The 22,528-nt window shown below is 35.4% G+C and overlaps 1 protein-coding gene across 8 annotated transcripts in view; it reads right to left on the bottom strand.

Moving 5' to 3' along the window:
* Positions 1-22,528, bottom strand: part of OSBPL8 (oxysterol binding protein like 8) — a 149,544-nt gene that overhangs the window by 96,556 nt on the left and 30,460 nt on the right. For 4 of the 8 annotated variants that reach the window (XM_029955855.1, XM_029955854.1, XM_029955861.1 and 1 more), the window contains one exon: positions 7,746-7,854. In XM_029955855.1, the coding sequence (XP_029811715.1) occupies positions 7,746-7,787 (42 nt within the window). In that variant the 5' untranslated portion in view covers positions 7,788-7,854. Of the gene's footprint in view, positions 1-6,913; positions 6,970-7,745; positions 7,855-16,681; positions 16,700-22,528 lie in introns of those variants that run through there. The other 4 variants (XM_029955856.1, XM_029955858.1, XM_029955860.1 and 1 more) reach the window with 4 other exon arrangements.

Below are 22,528 nucleotides of genomic sequence, written 5' to 3'. Positions count from 1 at the left end.
ATTTTCTTTACTTTTTTTTTTCCTCTTCTTTTTATGGTGGTGGGGGTGGTTATGTTTAATTGAAGTTGCTTTTACAGCACCAAAGACTTATTCATCCATTTTCTATATAAAAGGTAGCTACTTTTTTGCATGGACCTCAAGTATACTGTAGTATAGAGGTGGAATTTAAGGAAAGGTATTTTAGCTTATGGGCAAGTAATAAATTGTATCATGTATCTTGAATGTATCATAGATAAGCTGCTATATTACAATTGCCACTTCAGATAGCTGTGAAATTAGGTGATTAACTAGTTAGTACCTAACCTTCTAATTTCTGTATGTCTAATTACATGAAATAGAAGTGGGGGTTTTGATTTTTTACTTTGCTTTTCTGTTTGGAGTATCATTGTAACTACTGTGTTGTAAATGACGGAAAATAATTGCATATGTTAAAGAAATAAATTGTATAAAAAAAATAAAAAATAAATTTTCTGCAAAAAAAACCCCATAAAACAATAGCCTTACATTCAATGACAAGAATAACGAAATTAAGAGTATCTGTATTTAAATCCTAACATGTCCCACTGGTTAGAAAAATTACTAAAGCCTTCAGTATTATGGAGAAGATTAAATAGGAAAGCATGTGAGACACTGAGCAGAGATCAGGATACATAGTAAGTGTGCAAAAATACTTTATTTTCTCTTCACACTAATAAGTAACCCAAATATGGAAAGTGCAAATTCTAGAAATCTAGGGAGAAAGGCAAAATCCAAAGGGGACGTATTTTCTATTCAGCTACTACTACCCTACAGGTTCTAACTGCCTTTTACCCAGATTATACAACTGCATGCTTACTTGTTCCATTGGCTAACTACCTCTATTTCCATAGTTCTCAATTTTGCCCATGCATTGAAATCACCTAGGAGACTTTTTAAAAAGTACTGATGTCTGGGGTGACTGGATGGCTCAGTCGGTTGAGTATCCGACTTCAGCTCAGGTCATGATTTCATGATTCACGGGTTCAAGCCCCGAAATAGGGGTCTGTGCTCACAGCCCAGAGCCTGGAGTCTGCTTTGACTCTGTGTTTCCCTCTCTCTCTGCCCCTTCCCCCCCACACACACACACTCTCTCTCTCAAAATTAAATTAAGAAGTAAAAATAAATTTTAAAAAGTACTGATGTCTGCATCTCACCCTTTGAGATTTTAATTTAATTGAATATGGGTGCTACCAGAGTACTGGGATTTTTCAAAACACCTCAGATAACTCTATAATGTTCAGCTGGTTGCCCCTGCAATAGTCCATAATTCTGCCAAGATCATTTTCCCAAGTCACAGCTCTAAACAGGTAATGTTCTGGCTCTCAACAACAACAAATTTAATGGTTTGACATTACCTTAAAAACAAAAATTCCAAACTGTAAAAACAGCATTCAAGGATTTGTAGATCCTGAGTCTAACTTTGTTGAGATGTTCTATAGAAAAATAATTAAAGTGTGGCCTGTGGAGCCAAAATGTATCCCAGTTCTGCCACTTACTAGTTGTATGACTCTGAACAACTTAATCTCTCTGTGTTCTCCTATATTAAATGAGGGTAGGAATACTACCCCATAGGGTTATGAGAAAATTACATAAGTATACCTTCAAAGCACTTGAAATAGCTCTGGCATGTGATAGAAATTTAACAAATGTTAGCTGCTATTCATTTCCAATAGTTTTATTTTCTAGTAATTCCCCTAAAGCAACAAATATTGTTATTCTCATATACAAATTAATATGAGAAATTCACTATCTTAGCCAAGTGATGAAACTAACATCAGAAATGACAAATCAGGTTGACAGTATATACCCTTGACAATGTGATGAAAGGGCACTTTACCTTTGTGGTCTCTTCTCCCAAACCCACAGGACCAGTTTAATTAGAGGAAAACAGACAAATCTCAATTGAAGGACACTGTGCAAAATATCTGACCAGTACTCCTCAAGACTGTCAAGTCTGTCAATGAAATCACAGCCAAGAGAACCCTGAGCAGACATGACTACTAAATGTAATGTGTTATTCCAGATGGGATCCTGGAACAGAAAAGGACAATAGGTAAAAACTAAGAAAATCTGAATCAAGTATGGACTTTAGTTAATAATGTATCAATCTAGATTCATTAATTATATCAAATGTATCATAATTGGGTTAACAATAGGGGACACTGGGTACAAAGTATATGGGGACCCCAAAGTTTTTCTGTATGCCTAAAGCTATTCTAAAAACTAAGTTTATTTAAATAAAAACTCTGCTTAAGAAAAAAATAAATTAAAAAAACTTGAAAACACAAAAATACACAAGCACACACTCCATTTCAGTAGCCAGCAGATTATGATCTAATCACCTCATATAGTCTCTGGAAAAGTGCACCATATACCCATGACAGAATGAGAAAAAGGGCAAATAAAATCAAATACCATTGTATTACTCAAAAAATTATTTTGATGTCACAAACTTTCTGAAAGGGTCTTAGGGAGTTCCATAGTCATGTAAACATACCTGGAGAAGTTCTTCAAGCATAATGGAAATACAAAAGATTGCCAGGTTAGAATTCTGCTAATGTACTGTGTAAATCACTGGATATTTTTCTTTTCCAAAGATAACTCTTTCTCCAACTCCCATTAGAGTTTATTAAAGTCCCATTATATCTGCAAACTTCTTACATTATATTATTCAAGCTTCTAATAAGAACAAGAACATTTAACAAATAAAAGAAGATATACTAAGACAGAATCTAAGTATTCATACAATACAAAATAACTCAGTGCGGGGGCACCTGGGTGGCTCAGTTGGTTAAGCATTAGACTTTGGCTCAGGTCATGATCTGGTCCGTGAGTTAGAGACCTGCATCGGGTTCTGTACTGACTGCCTAGAGCCTGGAGCCTGCTTTGGATTTTGTGACTCCCCCCCCCCCTCTCTCTGCTCCTCCCCCACCTACACTCTGTCTCTCAAAAAATGAATGTTAAAAAAAAAAGAAGAAGAAGAAAATAACTGAGTCATATTTTCCTCACTTGGGAAGTGCAAACATTACAAATATTTAAGTACTACTAACTTGTAACTTTCATAAGTTAAAAAAGATAATAAAGCATAAAGTATACTTATCAAATTATTTTATCCTTTTAAAAACTGTCTCCCTTCAGTAGAAGTTTCAATAAAGTTGTAAATTGGCAAAAAGATTCATAGTCTAGAAGACAAAATACCTAACAAAATACAGGTTGGTTAGTTTGCTTGCTTGAAAAGTATGGACTAGGAGCCTCTGGGTGGGTCAGACATTAAGCCTCCGACTTCAGCTCAGGTCACGATCTCACAGTCTGAGAGTTCAAGTCCCACATCGAGCTCTGTGCTGACAGCTCTCTGTGCTGACAGCTCAGAGCCTGAAGCCTGCTTCAGAGTCTGTGTCTCCCTTTCTACCTCCCTCCTCCCCCTTCTCTGCCCTTCCCCCACTCACACTCTGTCTCTCTCCCTCTCAAAAATAAACATTAAAAAAATTAATTTAAAAAAGTATGGACTAGTCAGTTATTCTCTCCAGCCCTCATTTTTGTAAGCCAGTTAGTATATTAATTTACACCTTGGTGAATTAACATTATCTAGGCAATGATCATCAATGGTTGCTATTAACACAAGAAGAGAGACTGACATTATAAGCCTCCTGATGGTAATACACAATACCCTCAATGTACTCTGGTAAAAAAAAAAATTTTTTTAACCTGAATCTGAGAAAGCCTCTAATCCTAATGACCAATTTGCAACAAACATAAGAGACTGATAAACACATGAAATAATCACCATAGGGAAAATCCAGATTGTGGGAAATTCTACAGGACAAGCTACCTTATTTATGTCAATAAATTGAAAAGGAAACATTAAAAAGAGATGTAAGGGAAACTTAAAAGATTAAAAAACATCTCAGTGATTTATCAACCAAGTCCAACATAAAGACTGAAAGAAATAATATTTATGAGACAATCAGGGAAGTTTAAGCATTGGTTAGTTTTTTGACTAAAGAATTACTCATTTTTAGGATTCTAATGTTTATAGTTAAAGTTTAAAAAGTCTTTAGATTTTAGAGATACACACTGAAATACTTATAAATAAACTGATTTATCCATAATTTGCTCAAAAAAAGTGGGCTGGGAAGGTGGGACTATAGATGACACAAGACTGATCTGAATTGATAATTGTTGAAGTGATGGGTACATGAGGATTCATTATACTAGTCCCTCTTTTTCTAAATATATTTGAAATTTTCCATAATAAAAAAGATAAAACCATCCTGGATGTGTGATTAAATTACAACTTCTTATACTTAGCAAGCAGCTATTAGAAAGAGAGAGAGCTATATTTAATATGAGAGAATGAGTATGTCCATGACAAACTGGTGACTAAAATTTCTAGTTATTTTATTAATTTATATAAGAAGATCTCTGGCCAACTAATCTTTGACAAAGCAGGAAAGAATATCCAGTGTGGGGAACAAAACAGTGTCTTCAGCAAACAGTACTGAGAAAACTGGATAGCAACATCCAGAAGAATAAACCTGGACAACTTTCTTACACTATCCACAAAGATAAACTCAAAATGAATGAAAGACCTAAATGTAAGACAGGAAAGCATCAAAATCCTAGAGGAGAAACAGGCAACAACCTCTTTGACCTTGGCTGTAGCAACTTCTTACTTGACATATATGTGGAGGCAAGGGAAACAAAAGCAAAAATGAACTATTGGGTTCTCATCAAGATAAAAAGCTTCTGCACAGCAAAGGAAACAATCAGCAAAACTAAAGGCAAACTGATGGACTGGGAGAAGATATTTGCAAATGACACTATCAGATAAAGGCTTAGTATCTAAATCTACAAAGGACTCATCAAACTCAATACCCAAAAAACATGTAATTCAATGATGAAATGGTCAAAAGACATGAACAGATACTCTTCCAAGAAGACATCCAGAGGGCTAACAGACACATGCAAAGGTGCTCGACATCACTCATCATCAGGAAAATACAAATTGAAACCACAATGAAATACCATCTCACACCTGTCAGAATGGCTAAAATTAACAACTCAGACAGCAACAAATATTGACAAGGATGTGGAGAAAAAGGAATGCTTTTGCCCTGCTAGTGGAAATGCAAGCTGGTGCAGCTACTATGGAGATAGTATGCAGGTTCATCAAAAAATTAAAATTAGAGATACCTAAGGCCCAGCAATTGCACTACTAGGTATCTATCCAATAGATTTAAAAAATGCTGATTTGAAGAGGCACATGTACTCCAATGTTGAGAGCAGCCCTATTGACAATAGCTAAAGTATGGGAAAGAGACCAAATGTCCATCTGCTGATGAATGGATAAAGAAGATGTGGTGTATACATAGTACACACACTGGAATATTACTTAGTGATCAAAAAGAAAGAAATCTTGCCATTTGCAATAATGTGGATGGCATTAGAGTGTTATGATGCTAAGCAAAATCAGCCAGAGAAAGACAAATATAGGATTTCACTCATATGTGGAATTTAAGAAACAAAACAAATGAACATAGGGGAAGGGAAGCAAAAATAAGATAAACAGAGAGAGGCAATCCATAGAGTCTCTTAAAATAGAGAACAAACTAAGGGCTGCTGGAGGGGTGTTGGGTGTGGGGGTAGAATAGATGATGCCCATTAAGGAGGGCACTTGTTGGGATGAGCACTGGGTGTTATATGTAAGTGTCGAATCATTAAATTCTACTCCTGAAATCATTATTATACTATATGTTAACTGGGATTTAAGTAAGTTTTAAAAATTAAAAAAAGTTTACTAATATTTAAAAAGCCAGTGCATGCAATTGTTTTTAAGAACACTACAAACTCATACTGACATGCTGCTCATATTTTCAAAGAACTTTCTGGTTTCACTAGATCATATTGTTCCTATCAAGTAATCAGAATGAGTATTCTGGCCTATATATCTTCTATTGTAGTAGAATATTTGCCTCAACATTTTAGGAAGAAAAACTGAGGTTCTGAGAACGTATAAAGCCCAAATTACTGAATACCCTAGGGTTTTTTCAATGTTTTATTGACTCTCCCGCCTTCTATTTACCTCTTTGAGGAGAAGGCTTAATACTGCTAGTAATATCAACAACAGTAGTAGCTTTTATTTATTAGATATTTATAATGTCTCTGGCTTCATAATAGGCACTTTATAGAGATCTTATATCAATTAAAACTTAACTCAGGAAAGTAGATATTACTATTACCTTTATATAACAAAGGTTCTTCTTATATGACGAAACGAAAAACCTGGAGAATTTAATTAATTACCCAAGTCAAACAACTAAGCAATTGAGGTTAGATTTTAACATGTAGCTAAATGTCTACCAAGCCCATCTTCTTATCCACTTCTCCTAGATCTAAACAGTAACCAGCTTAGGCCATGCAGTTCAAAGGTGATATTTTATAAATCTTGAGGTAACTCAAAAGTAGATCTCAAGATAAGTTTCAAAAACAGAATATTTCAGTAGTTTACAATAAAATTATTGGTAGTATTCTCCCTAACATAAGCTACACTATTTCACAGAAGAAACAATAAAGAAAAATAAAATTGTTCTCAGTGCTTTTTAAATATCTTGCTCTAACTTCTCAGTATCAACAGGATTTAGATTAAAAGTGAATAAAACTTTATTAATACAGCACCAGAGTTCAGTATAGGATTTAATACTACTTATTTAGATATTAGTTTAAAAGATAACAATAAATTTAAAGCAATTCTATACAGAAAGACAGTACAGAGTCAACATATTAGAGGCAAAGTACTCAGACACCCCTTAAGCTGTGAGCTCTTAGAGAAGATAATTAACCTCCGGCTCAGAGCCTATTTCTCTATCTATAAAAGTAAGAATAAACAAATACTTACCTTTTTTAATGGCTGTTATGAGGACATCTGACAGAGTATACACTTAGAGAACAGCAACTGTGGTTACTACTGGCATTTTTATTATAATTAAGAGATTAAAATTATTTCAGCTAAAAGAAGTTAAGAAAGCCCATTAGTTTTAAATAAAATATGGCAAAGTAAGCATGTTCTAAGAGAAGGCTTTAATCTTAACTTTTTGCTGAAATCATAGCAAAAATAAAGTAAGTTATCATGAGTTCTTTTATATTTACTGTGACAATAACCTTCATACAACAAATTTCTTCCATGTCCATTTTAGTTTCTATTAACAAGTTACTTTAAAGTTTAACTTTTTTTGACCCTTTAAGAAACTAACGTTTGAACCAGAAATCCAAAAAAGGCTGGGAACAAAGTAACACAAGTAAACAAAAGTGCATTTTGCTATCAATCATTAGACTGTTCTTACATTTGAGCCTGAACAAAGGACATTCACTAAGTTAAAATTTATAAACATCTCACTATAATGGTGACTTTCAATTCCACAGCAATATGAAGCACAGAAAAATCTGCCTCTGTGTTATGTCAAAGAAGCTACCATCACAAGAGTTGGAACCAAGTTAATATAAGTAAGCAGAAAAAAGATATAGGACAGAAGTATCAGAAAACTGGGTTATGTTTCAACAAGTTTTAAACTATGTCATTTTCATATCAGCATAGGAGTTAAAGTATTTTAAAATTATTTTTTTAAGTTTGTTTTATTTATACATTTCAAAAATAAAATGATGGCATGTATCAAACACTTTACAGCTAGGTAGATGATAGTACCTTATTATGCTGTATTTGAACCACTCACCGAAGTTTGATCAGGTTCTCCATCAGCCAAACCAGCATCCATAGTGAAAGAAGACAGGTTTACACTTCTCTTTCCATTAATCTTTAGCCATCCCGCAAATTTCAAAATCCTAGAAGAAAAAATTCCATGTATTAGGACTAGTATAAAACTGATAAATGAGGGGGAAAAGGCATTAAATATATTAGGAGAGAAAAATTATTTTAGGCTGAGGTAATTGGGAAATCCAGTAAAGGGAAAAAGATTTTGACATGGGCCTTGAAGAATGGTAAAGGTTCAGAGAATAACGGGAGAAGGAAAGGAAATATTCCAAGTGAAGAGGAACAGCAAGAGCAAGGTTACAGGCATGAGATTGTTCAAAGTTTAAAAAGATACTTTTCAATCAAGGAAATAAAATGCTTTTTCATGATTACATTGACAAACACTTTTTTTTTAAATGTTTTTTTATTTATTTTTAATACAGAGAGAGACAGAGCATGAGAGGGGGAGGGGCAGAGAGAGAAGGAGACACAGAACTGGAAGCAGGCTCCAGGCTCTGAGCCAGCTGTCGGCACAGAGCCCGACGTGGGGCTCGAACCCACAAACGTGAGATCTGACCCGAGCCGAAGCCAGAGGCTTAACCGACTGAGCCACCCAGGCGCCCCGACAAACACTTTTTAAGAAGTGTACTCGTCTCCAACACTGACAAGAATGTAGGAGAACAGATATTCTCATACTCTTGTGTGAGAAGAATGTAAATCATACCGATTTTTAGAAAGATAATTTAAAATATGTACACTGTAATCCAGTAATTTAGAGGTTAATAATTATGCCACATATATTTGTTTATACAAATGCACAAAGACATACCAACACATCCAGCAAAGTAGTAGATATGATGAGAAGAACTGGAACAACCTTAATGCCAATCATTAGGTGTCTGCTTAAATTATACTATCTACACACAATGGAACATCATGCCAGCAACCTCTAAAAATGAAGTCGCTGTTTACATACTCTATGTATTTACTTTATATAACCTATAAACCATCACTACATGGAAAAGGTGGAAAAGGCAAATTACAGAATATTATTGATAAAACACTGTTTTCCCAATTTTACAATGAACATGTACTACTTCATAGTTATTTTTATTTTCAAAGTCTTAAGAGCATGTCTTTATCACAAGTCTTTTTCTTCCAAACTTTTTAAACAAAACCTCCCAGCTGAAGTCTTTTTTTTATTGTGTATTTATTTTGAGAGAGAGAACAAGCACAAATGGGGGAAGGGCAGACAGAGAGGGAGAGAGAGAGAACCCAAGCAGGCTCCAGGCTGTCAGTGTAAAGTGACACAGGCTCAATCTCATCAACTGTGAGATCATGACCTGAGCCAAAATCAAGAGTTAAGACGCTCAACTGACTAGGTAGGCTACACACTTGCCCCCAAGCTGAACTCTTATAAAACTACATATATTCAAAAGTCTCTAATAACCTCTCTAATAATGTTTCCTTAAAAGAGCTAATAAAACCAAAATCAACAAGTAAGAATTCTAGTCATTTCTTGTAGTTCTGGAAACATTTTGTTTCTGCAAGTATAAAAAAGCTTCGCTGAAGTATAAATACTGGTGAAAATCCTTAATTGGGCTTTGGAAGGCTATCATTTGGTTTCTCTGACATAAACAATAAAATTAGCCCAAGCTTAGTGAACTTTCACTTAAGTATACCTCCCCACTGTACATATTACACAATGCACTGTAATTATTTATTCTCATGATCTAATTCTCTTCAGGGACAAAAACTGCATTTTACCGACCTGTCTACCCAGTGCTAGTTCATTGCAGACATTTTATAAACATCTGTTGCACTAACTTGTCACTTTAATTAGTTATATAAATAAAAAATAATCCAAAACAGATGATACAAAAATTATTTATATCTATAAGATGCACACTACAATTCATATTTGAATACCGACAGACATATTCTAGAAACTGGCAATACTAAAAACAAAACGATAAGATACCCATTGGAAGCTTCAACTTCAGAAATATTTAGAAATATTTTACTGGGGAGCCTGGGTGGCCCAGTCAGTTAAGTGTCCACCTTCGGCTCAGGAAATGATCTTGCAGTTCGTGGGTTCAAGCCCCGCATTGGGCTCTGTGCTGACAGCTCAGAGCCTGCAGCCTGCTTTGGATTCTGTGTGTGTGTGTGTGTCTCTCTCTCTCTGCCCCTCCCTTGCTCATGATGTCTCGCTCTCTCTCTCAAAAATAATATAAAATTTTTTAAATTTTACTAATTTTTTTCATCCTATCCATTCCATTTTAAGGATTCATTTACTAGACATTATATTAGGCACTTAAAATGCATCAATGAAGGAGTTCCCTTCTACTTGGTAGATGGGATACTGCCTGATTCATAAATCATTTAATAAAGCCAAATAGATATTTAAAATAAAAATGAAATATAGACACCTAGGTGGGTTAGTCATTTGAGCATCCGACTTTGGCTCAAGTCATGATCTCATAGTTTGTGAGTTTGAGCCCCATATCAAGCTTGCCCTTAAATTGCAGAGCCTGCTTTGGATTCTCGGTCTCCCTCTCTCTCTGCCCTTCCCCCATGTGCACTCACTCACTCTTTCAAAAACAAATATTTTTTAAAATTATGTGAAATAAAAGTACATCAATAAACAAAAAAAAGCCCTACTCTCATGGAGCTTATATTCTAGAAGGAGAGAAAACAAATATAATAAATTAAAAGTTATATGTTACAAAGTGATGCTGTGAGAAGCAGCTTGATGGCTCAGTCAGCTGAGCGACCAACTCTTGGTTTTGGCTCAGGTCATGATCGCAGTTGTGAGGTTCCAAGCTGGGTATGGAGAATGCCTGGAATTCTCTCTCTCCCTTTCCTTCTGCCACAACCCTCTGGCTCAGACTCACACGTGCACGCACGCTTGCTCGCGCTCGCGCGCTCTCTCTCTCTCTCTCTCCCCCCCTCAAAAAAAAAAAAAAGTGATACTATGAGAAAAAAATAAAGCAGAGCTAAGAAAAACCAGGGAGGAAAGGGTTACAACTTTAAATCAAATAGTTGTGGTAGGTCTCATTGAAAAAATGCCATTTGATATAAGATTTGAAATAGGGAGGAAAGACAGATTTCAGGTCAGAGGAAATAGCCAGTACAAAAGTTGTAAGTGACTGACTTATAAGTTTGAGGAATAGCAAGAAAGCCATGTGTCTAGAACAATGTGAGCAAAGGGAATAAAGAGCAGCAGGAGATGTGATCACAGAGGTTAAGGCCTTAATGACTTACTGAAGGACTGAAAAATGGCCATCAGACAAGAAGACAGAAGAGTAAGGTTTTTTTCTTCTGGGAGATCTGGGGAGAGGTTAAACAGGTGTTTGGTTTGGGGCATGTTAAGTTTGAGAGTCTATTTGACATTCAAGTGGGTATTTTCAGCAAGCAGTTGGATATAATATAGGACAGTGAAGATTCAGACAGCAAAATGAAGGGGAAACTTTTTGAACATGTTTAGTTTTTAAAGACATGAATGTATTCTTAGTATCAGGCATATGATAAATGTTTGTTAGCCTGTAAATAGCATACAGATATTCTCAAATGACTTTTACAAACCAGTATTCGGTTTTGCAGTAAGTTTATAAGAGATTTGATTCCATTATAAGTATTTTATACTTTAGCAATAGACACCTGTCGAAAGCTTTATGTAAACAAAATAGTAACGAAACCATATATGACAAAGAATATGTAAAGCAGGGGTCACAAAATATAAGGCAACTGGCTGTGGTTTTGGTTCTTCTTTCCAACCAGTATTTCAAAACGTATATATAACAACAATGGAGATTTAAGACTTGTCCTAATGCTATGGAAAATGTGGCAACACTGAGGAAACTGATTACACCTGAGCAGCAGCCAACTCCTTTACACAGACACACTCTCCAGTTTGCATCCACCTCTCATACAGTATTTGCATCTGTACTTCCACTGCTTTACTGTTTTTTGCTACCTGCCTAGGTTCTATACATACTTGAGTTCTGACCACTGATTTAAAGTTACCTGTACAGAATCTTTGCTAAAACAAAGAAACACGTCCAATAACATAAACTGCTTTTAATAGAGCAATTTTATAAGCTCCCATTTTGGATTTCTTCTACCAGCCACCATCCTTTCTGTGACTAAGTTTTCCACCTATGCTTTGAGCTGCTCACTTCTAGCACCTCATGACAGTAAAAGCCTTTACTTACATACCAAGAACTTGTCCTGTCAGTCCTCCTGCTTGTCCACAGTGCTCAAACCCCACTGACTGTGAAAAAGCCCTTTCCTCAGTCCTACCTTCCTAAAAGCTACACTCATCTATTTCACCTCCGCTGGAAATTTTCTTAAATATTCATGCATTGAGTTACTCTATTTCTTTCCCCTGCCTTCATGCCTACATTTATTATGTTGGTTCTACACCTAGGTTAATCTGAAGCATAGATGTACGTGCATATATGTGTGTCTGTGTTATATGTATAGTTTTTGGTGACGTTAGTTAATGCTTTCTTGACTTTATCCCAATTTATGATAAAAATGAATGCTATGCCTTCCTTAACCATCATTGGCTGGAAATATGGTTTTCCTGCCAATATAATTTCTACCTAACTGTACCTTCCCATGCTATATATATAAAGGGCAACATCAGACATCCTTGTCTTGTTCCTGATCTTAAGGGGAAAGTTTTCAGCTTTTCACCACTGAATATGATGTTAGCTGTGGACTTGTCATATTATGGCTTTTATTATACTGGGGTACATTCCCTCTAGATCTTCAATGTTGAGATTAAATATATGCCGAACTTTGTCAAACACTTTTCTGCATCTATGGAAATGACCATATGATTTATTAATATGGTGTATCACAGTGACTGATTTGTAGATGTTAAACCATTCTTGCAGCCCTAGAGTAAACCCGCTTGATGATGGTGTATGATCCTTTTGATATATTACTTAATTCAGTTTGCTAATATTTTTTTTGAAAGTTTTGCGTCTGTGTTCAACAGGAATATGGCCTGTAATATTTCTTGAGGCATCCCTGTCTGGTTTTGGTAGGAAACCAATGCTGGAAGTGTAAAATGAATTTGGAAGAGTCTTCTCCTACACTTTGGAAGAGTTTGAGAAGGATTGATATTCTTTGAATGTTCGATAGAACATACAAGTGAAGCCATCTGATCTTGGACGATTGTTGGTAGCAAGTTTTCAAACTGCTAATTCAATCTCCTTAATAGCAATTAATCTGTTCAGATTGTCTATTTCATCATGATTTAGTCTTGGTGCTTATATATTTCTAGGAATTTATCCCTTTCTTCTATTGTCCAATTTGTTGGCATATAATTGTTCATAGTATCCTCTTCTGATCCTTTGTATTTCTATGGTGTCAATTGTAATTTCTCCTCTTTCATTTCTAATTTTATTTGAGTCCTCTTTTTCTTAAGGAGTTTAGCTAAAGGCTTGCCAATTTTATCTTTTCAAAGATGCACCTCTTAGTTTCAACTATCTTTTCTACTGTCTTTTTTGTCTCTATTTCATTATTTCTGCTGTAATCTTTGTTAGTTCTTTCCTTCTACTAGCTTTGGGCTTAGTTTGTTCTTTTTCTGTTTTCCTTGAAGTATAACGTTAGGTTGTTTATATGAGATTTTTCTGGTTTTTTCAGCTAGGCATTTATCACTATGAACTTTTCTCTTAGAATGACTTTTGCTGCATCCCACAAAGTTTTGGCATATTTCTATTTTTGTTTCTCTTGATGTATTTTTAAAATTATTTAAAATTATTTTAATGTTTATTTTTAAGAGAGAGAGAGACAGAGTGCAAGTGGGGGAGGGGCAGAGAGAGAGAGAGAGGGAGACACAGAATCTGAAGCAGACTCCAGGCTCTGAGCTGTCAGCACAGAGCCTGACATACGGTTCAATCTCATGAACCATGAGATCATGACCTGAGCCAAAGACAGACGCTCCACCAACAGAGCCACCCATGGATTTCTTGAAGTATTTTATTTCTCCTTGACTCAAATGGCAGTCAGCAGCATGTTGTTTAATCTCCACATATTTGTAAATTTTCCAGTTTTCTTCATGTAAATAATTTCTAGTTTCTAACCACTGTGGTAAAAATAATGCTTGATATGATTTCAATACTCTTAAATTGATTAAGACTTGTTTTGTTGCCTAACATATGATCAATTTTGGAGAGTGTTCCATGTGTACTTTAGAAGAATGTGCATTCTTTTGCTTTTGGATGGAATGTTCTATGTATGTCCTAATTCCATCTGGTCTAACATGTTGTTTAAGGGCAATGTTTTCCTATTGATTTTCTGTCTGGATCATCTATCCATTGATACTGGAGCATTAAAGTCCCTTATTATTGTACTGCTGTCTGTTTCTCTTTAGGTCTTGTTAATATTTGCCTTTTATATTTTTGAATGTTCTCATGTTAGTGTGCAAATATTTATAAATGTTACATCCTCCTGTTGGATTGACCCCTTTATCATTATATGATACCCATCTTTATCTTATTACAGTTTTTGTTTTAAACTCTATTTTGTCTGATATAAGTATGGCTATTCCAGTTTTTAGTTTCCATTTGCATGGAATATCTTTTTCCATCCTTCCCTTTCAGACTCTGTGTGTCCTAACATCTAAAGTGAGTCTCTTATGGTAGCATACAAATGGGTCTTATATTTTATTTGTTTGTTTTTTTAATCTATTCAGTGACTCTCCAATCTTTAGAGAATTTAGTCCAATTACATTTAAAATAATCATTTTTTTAATTTTTAAAAAATAATTATTGATAAGTATTTGTGCTTACTGCCATTTTGTTAATGGTTTTCTGACTATTTTCATAATCTTTCTCTGTTCCTCTCTTCTTCTCTTACTCTCTTCCTTTGTGATTTGATAACTTTGTTTTAATGGTATGCTTATATTCCTTTCTCTTCATCTTTTGTGCATTTACTATAGGCTTTTGCTTTATGGTTATCATGAGGCTTACATATAACAACTTCTACTACAGCAGTCTGTTTAGATTGATAACAACTTAAATTTGATCCAATTGTAAAGCTTAACATTTTTATACTCTCCCACATCCCTACCCCCAAATTTAAAATTTAAAACTGTGAGACTGGATGAGATCTCCTGGGGAATCTGTGCGGAGAGAAAAAAGGACCAAGGTCAGATCTTTGGGGTAATTTAATATTAAAGGACCAATATTTATAGAACGAATCCCAATTTTTGCTTTTCAATTTGCAGAATTACTCCATATAGTTTCTTTATGTAAAAACTGAACTAATAATAAAAGGTAAAGAAGACACACACACACACACACACACACACACACACACACACACAGTAAAAGTCAAATCATAACATGACTTTTAAATATTTTTTTAAATGTTTTAATTTATTTTTGATACAGAGAGAGACAGAGCACGAGAGGGGGAGGGTCAGAGAGAGAGGGAGACACAGAACCGGAAGCAGGCTCCAGGCTCTGAGCTAGCTGTCAGCACAGAGCCCAACACGGGGCTCGAACCCACGACCGTGAGATATGACCTGAGCCGAAGTTGGAGGCTTAACCGACTGAGCCACCCAGGCGCCCCTAACATGACTTTTAAAAAAGGAAGTAGGGGGGGTGCCTGGGTGGCTCAGTTGGTTAAGCACCTGACTTTGGGACAGGTCATGATCTGGCCATTCAGAGCTTGAGCCCTGTGTTGGACTCTTGTGCTGACAGCTCAGAGCCTAGAGCCTGCTTCAGATTCTGTCTCTGTCTCTGTCTCTCTCTATGCCCTTCTCCCGTGTTCTCTCTCTCTCTCTCTCAAATAAAAATAAACATTAAAAAAATTTTTAAAGGAAGTAGGAAGCAGGAAAAGAAAGATAAAATCAGGGATAAGTGGCTTAAATTCTTTAGCTGTGATAATAAGAAGCTGAGGTAAGAGACACTGCTAATATGTCAAGAAAGAAGTTTTTAGTATATTCTTTGAAGCCAAAGACTACAACTAAAAATATATAACAAAAATCCTAGAGGTAAGGATGACTAGGGCTTAAAGTATAAGCACAATAATTTCCCCATCTTTCAGAGGTGAAAGTCAAAAGATGTTCTAATGATAATAAATCTAAGAAGTACAAAGTTTATTTTTTAAGTTAAATGGTAATTAAACACAAACTTAATGGCAGGAAGCCCTAGGGAATAGGTTGAGAAGAAAGACAATCAATCTCTTTTGCCATTTAAACATTTTTTTTTCAACAGTGTATGTTACACCTATAATCAAAAAGAAAGTCTAATAACTTTTTTTTTTTGTAAAAGAGTACCATACATCAATATCCTGAAGGCTCGGTTCTCCAAATTGCCAGGCTACAGCTAGGCCTGCATCCAAATTTAAACATAATTACTAGTTAAATTCAAAGTTTAAAGAAGACTTTGTTCCCGCTTTTGTTCCTTTTGTTATCAGTACTTTAGACATTGTTTGGGAACCTGGTGCCTCATTGTCTACACTTAAACAAAAAAGTTCCTAGAACTTTATAATAGAAAAGGTAATTTTTATAATAACTCATCTCTATTTTGGGCTTAAATTGCTATTTCAGTCACAGAGAAAAAGAATGAGCAACTACTAAGCAAGGCTAACATCTCTAACACACATCATTTAATCAGAACAACCATCCGATGCTATAATGAAGGATGGCGGCTTCTAAAGGTACTGACAGGTTGTGTACCATTAGTACAATCTCACAGCACGCCCCAAAGGTTTTTGTTTTGTTAAAAGTGTAACAAAAACAAAAATTCTTGAAAGCAAGAATGCTTATCAAGGAACACACCCTACTTCTAAAGAATACTACACTGGAAAGTAGGATTGGATTCAAGAATTTTAATTTCACTCACCACCAATTTGACAAAAATTGATTGCAAATAAAAACAATTTGGTTTGCAGTACCTGGGTGGCTCAGTCAGTTAAGCGTCAGCACAGGTCATGATCTCAGGGTTCCTGAGATGGAGCCCAGTGTTGGGCTCTGTGCTGCTAGCGTGGAGCCTGTCCGGGATGCCCTGCCCTTCCTCCCCCGTTCACACTCTCTGAAACACAAAACAGAAAAACATTTTGGTTTAGCTAGCCTGAACTAGTCTACAGTATTTACAATAAGTCAAATCCTTAAGGTAAGCCTAATAGGAGAAATTCATTACGCAAATGTGATAGTTCCCCAAAAGCACTCCAGCACCAACATCCTATTCATAAGCACTTGACTTTGTTGGCTGGCTCAACCCGCAGAGCATGTGACTCTTGATCTGCGGTTTGTGAGTCTGAGCCCCACATGGGGCGTAGAGATTACTTAAATAAATAAAACTTAAAAGAAAAAAGCACTCTACACAAAATAAAAATCATGTAAGCGAATTGTTTGATTAAAGCAGTCCATATATCCAAATGGCTTTCATCTAAATTATTGCAAAACAGTATAATATATATGTTCCTTAGAGTGTAATATTTTGGCACCTATGAATTATGTTTAAATCCCTCCCACTCTAAAAATAACAACAACAACAAAGATGATGATGATGAAATACACAATATATAGAGTTCAGCCAAGACAATATCATTAGTGATTTGCCCAGAGGAAAACCAACAGTGTTGGACTAAATTCAATGAAAAACAGAAAATCACTACTACCAAATTCCTAGCAAGGTACAAAATAAATTCCATTTTCTCTAGACCAACCATGAATATACATAATTCATAAAATTTATAAACCTTTATACCTATGTTATTTCACCATCAATTATATGCCCTTTGTAGGGCTCAAGACACATTCATCAAATATTTTTTACTTCTTGTCATGTAGGAGATACTATTCTGGATTCTAGACATATACAGAACAATAATCATCATTCCTGTCCTAGCTGAAAGAAGACAAAATAAACTGACTAGTCCACTACAACGTAGTGAGCCTTATAACAAAGCTACATGCATGATGTTACCCATAGCAGCACATAAGGATATTAAACTCAGACTTTTGGAGGCAATAGAGTAAGAATACAAAACGTAACAACAAAACAAAAAACTTTGCAAACCCTTTTTATATTAAATAAAACAAATTAACTATCAGAAATAGAATATATAAATAAACCTAACCAGGATTAATTAATGCAGAATCTTTTAAAAGTCTTTATAATCTAATGGCTTTTTTAATTTATGCAGACTATAGTGAACTTAAGTTTTGAGATTCATCTATTTGGTTTTAGACTTAGTCACAAACAAAACTAGTTTACATTATCTCCCAATAGATACCTAATTCTAAAAAACAAACGGAAAAGAAATGAAGTAATCTCAAATAGATTACTACTATACACTTCACAATTTGTCTAAAAAATACATGTAAAAAAAGGAATAGATTAGAAAGGTAACTGCCTAGTTTAAAAATAAACAAACTTTGGCTACAGAAAGATTCTATCATATATAAATCCCTGGACATTTTGCACAGTTAGATACAGAGAACATATAAGTGACAGAACAGAACTCAAAGCAGTATGTTTCCTTAAAAGTATCAAGTGAACCTGCAGAAAACTGCATAAAATACCTCTTACTATACATTCATACTTCCCTTTTAAAACTTCAAGAGAAGAAAAAAATAATTCCAAAGTGAAACATATAGTTCTGTGGGTTTTAAAGGAAATAGCAAAATAGCACCCAGTGGCAACCAGACCTACCACCCAATCTGTGATCTCCCTTGTTTCTCATTAAAAGACACCAGGGCTTTTTGGAGAAATGGCATATTCTAGGTCTAAGATAACACATGTACAAGGTGAGTCTAGACTATTTTACAGTCCAGTATCCTGCATATCCAAGCAAGAATGCTATGAAAGACTGCTGGAGTTACATAATGAAGACTCAGGGGCCAACTCAAAAAGCCTCCCAATAGCCAAAGATAGGACCACTTTGCAGAGAAAATTTCTATCTATAAAAGGCAGTTTGAAAGTCAAAGAGTTAATTATCCCATTCATATAAGGTTCAAAAACAAGACAAAGTAATCAATGGCACAGAAATCCAGATAAAGGCTTATCTTTGAAGAGGCTGCACAGGGCAATGATACGGATGGGACAAGGAGGTTTTGATGCTATCAGTGTTCCATTTCCATGCTCTCTAGAATAAGTTTCTGGAAATAATCATAATTTTTTATATTTAGGTCTTAAAAACATTTTATGCTAATTATCTAATAGATAAAATTCTAATGGTAAAGCTAAGTTACTAGTATTTTATCAAATATTGATGACAAATATTAAATATTATCTACTTATTGATGTATTCATTTATATTCTTCTATCATCTGGTACTTAAACGGTTTTCTAGTTGTGTTTTTTTTTTTTTTAATTTTAGAGGGAGAGAGAGCATGCAAGCAAGGCAGAGGGGCAGAGAGAGACAGAGACAGAGAATCTCAAGCAGGCTCCAACATTCAGTGCAGAGCCCAATAGGGGGCTCAATCCCATGACCCTGGGATCATGACCTGAGCTGAAATCAAGAGTTGGACACTCAACCCACTGAGTCACCCATGCACCCCGAAACTTATACTAAGAATGGTAATTAATATCTCTCTAATTGTATATGCAGTATGAAAAGGTTATATTTGCTGAGGCAGATGATTACTGTAAATTTCAAATATCTGGCTTCAAGAATCTAAAAAATCAAAATGACATATACGGAGCTTGCAAGTTTAATAAAGACTGCCAGAAAAAAGAAATCAGTTTCCCCTAACTTTTCTTCCACATACTGTCCTATAAAACATCTCGGAGAAAACAACTCAAAAGGCTATTAAGACACAAAATATGGGTAATTTAATCTTTTGAAAAGCTTTGTGATAAACTACTTGGCATTAACAAATATAAATGTTTTCAAATGAATGAATGCACTTGAAGAATACATCCTAATGTTACACTAATTCTAAAGAGAAACAGACAAGACCAAGTGGATTCCATTTCTCTGTTGCTGAGGGGGTTTCCTCCTCTTTGCGCTCAAAGTGCTTCTCCTACATCTGCCTTTCTCATTTGGATCCAAAGCCCCATGAAGACAGTCCGTTTATACAGAGTGCATGGTAAGTGCCAAACATTATACTACCCTTAGGAGAGTCACAGTACACAAAATACACATGGACCATGACCTCAAGGACTTTATATGAGGTCATGGAAAACGTCTCATAGAAAGTGATGTTTTAAGTTGGGACCTAAAGCATTAGTGGCAGTTAGCTAAGTAAAGAATGGCAAGAAACACATTACAACTAGAGAGTTTGCATAAACCCTTAGGCAAGAGGCCACTCACATTCTTCTATACTTCCAGTAACACACTGCACAGTAAATTCTCACATTATTGATAATAATCTGATAGAGGAAGAGGCATGAGAGGATGGAAGGGGGGCAATGTGTATTCTGAATTTGATAACTGACATTTAAATATGCTTTTCAGTTAAACATGTTAAGAAATAAAAACCAACTATTGGTGTGGGTCCCATTCAGTAGCTACTTCTATTCACCACAAGGTAATGTGGAAGAGAAGTAGAGTGGGTAAGATTTTGATGTTTTTCCTTCTGCTCCAGAATAACAAAGTTCTCAAAAAGATAATGTGTGAGATAAAAAGAGCTAAATATTTCTATCACCTTATTTATTTGCCATTTTCTTCCTAAAAGCATTACTTGTACTTTAAGAATCCAACAAGGTCCAAATCTTTTTTACACCTACTAAATCAACACTTAAAATAGTGTGAATGATAATATCCTTAATTGTTTATGATACACACCTTGAGTTTTCACAGTGACCGAAACTCAATTCTTAATTATGCAAACAAGCTGTGACTGTAGAGGAGTGTAAATAACAAGGCTAAAGACTCTGCCTACCAAAATGAGTGTATTAAAAGTGTGTGGCAGGGGGCACTGGGTGACTCAGTTGGTTAATCCAACCTCTTGATTTTGGCTCAGGTCATGATTTTACAGTTGTGAGATCAAGCCCTGTGGCAGGGGCATAGAGCCTGCTTAAGATTCTCTTTCTTCCTCTCCTTCCACCCCTCTCCCTAGTTCATGCACGCATGTACTATGTCTCTAAATAAATAAGTAAACAAACAAAGTGGTGTGGCAAATGTGTAGAAACAGGAATGTAAAATGGTACAAATGCTGTGACAAAGAATACAGATGTTCCTCAAAAACATTAAAAGTAGAATTACCACATAATCCAGTCATTCCACATCTGTGTATAAACTCAAAAGAACTCTAAGCAGAGTCTTGAACAAGTATCTGCACCGCCATGTTCACAGCAACGTTATTCACGACAGCTAAAATATGTAAGTGTCCACTGAAGAATGGTTAAGCAAGAGTGGTCTACATATTCAGTGGCCTACTACTCAGACTTTAAAAAGAAGGAAATTCTGGTACATATTACAACATGCCTGAACCATGAGGACATTATGCTAAATGAAATAAATCAGTCACCAAAAACCCCCCCACAAATACTGTATGATTCCACTTATATGAATACCTAGCGTAGTCAAAATTATAGAGACAAAGAAGGTAGGATGTCGGGAGCTGAGAGATGGGGGAATAGAGACTTACTGCTTACTAGTACAGACTTTTCAGTTTTGGAAGATGAGGAGTTCTGGAGATGAATGGTGGTGACAGCTGCACAGCAAGCATTGAACTGTACACTTAAAATGCTGAAGACCAGGGCCCTGGCTGGCTCTTGATCTCAGGGTTGTGGGTTCAAGCCCCATGTTGGGCATGGAGCCTACCTAAAAGACATACATACATCCACACAATTTTTTAAAAAATGGTTAAGACAGCAAATTTTAGATTATGTGTATTTTACCATAAGTTTTCTTAATTTGGTGGGGAAAAGCAGTGTGATTTTTTTTTCCTACTTAGAAATACCTTAACTAGAGATCAGATTCAAGACCTATCAACTCTCCTCAAAGATGACAGGTTTCACTGGTTCTAGTTAGAAATAAATCAATTATGGTGGCACTGTGATCACTTTCCATGATGTACTACTTACTCACACCGAATCATTTAAATCTAATGATCTTGTCTCATATGTGAGCAAATGACTCTACCCTTCCTATAAATAGGTTAAATCTTAAATCTTTCAAGTACTCTGGACTATTACTTTGCTGCTTTTTAAGAACTGCCCATAAAGTAGTTCTAGAATTCCTCAAGTTTTAAAAGAGAAGAAGTGTTTTATAAATACCTGAACAAAAATGTCACATGGTTAAGGTATGCGCATAAGGTCCTACGCCACTATTTGACTTATTTGAACTTTAAAATGTCTACTTTTGGACACCCCTGTCATGTTCCTGATCTCAGGGGGAAAGCTCTCAGTTTTTCCCCATTGAGGATGATATTAGCTGTGGGCTTTTCATAAACTGCTTTTATAATGTTTAGGTAAGTTCCTTCTATTCCGACTTTCTCAAGGGTTTTTATTAAGAAAGGGTGCTGTATTTTGTCAAATGCTTTTTCTGCATCTATCGACAGGATCATATGGTTTTTATCTTTTCTTTTGTTAATGTGATGGATCACACTGATGGATTTGCGAATACTGAACCAGCCCTGTAACCCAAGAATGAATCCCACTTGATCATGATGGATAGTTTTTTTTTATATGCTGTTGAATTCGATTTGCCAGTATCTTATTGAGTATTTTTACATCTGTATTCATTAAGGATATTGGTCTGTAGTTCTCCTTTTTTGCTGGGTCTCTGTCTGGTTTGGGTATCAAGGTGATGCTGGCTTCATAGAATGAGTTTAAAAGTTTTCCTTCT

The sequence above is a fragment of the Suricata suricatta genome, chromosome 10 (genome assembly GCF_006229205.1).
Source record: "Suricata suricatta isolate VVHF042 chromosome 10, meerkat_22Aug2017_6uvM2_HiC, whole genome shotgun sequence".
NCBI lineage: Eukaryota > Metazoa > Chordata > Mammalia > Carnivora > Herpestidae > Suricata > Suricata suricatta.
The sequence above is the reverse complement of the archived record's forward strand: the minus strand, read 5'-3'. Positions and strand labels throughout refer to the sequence as shown.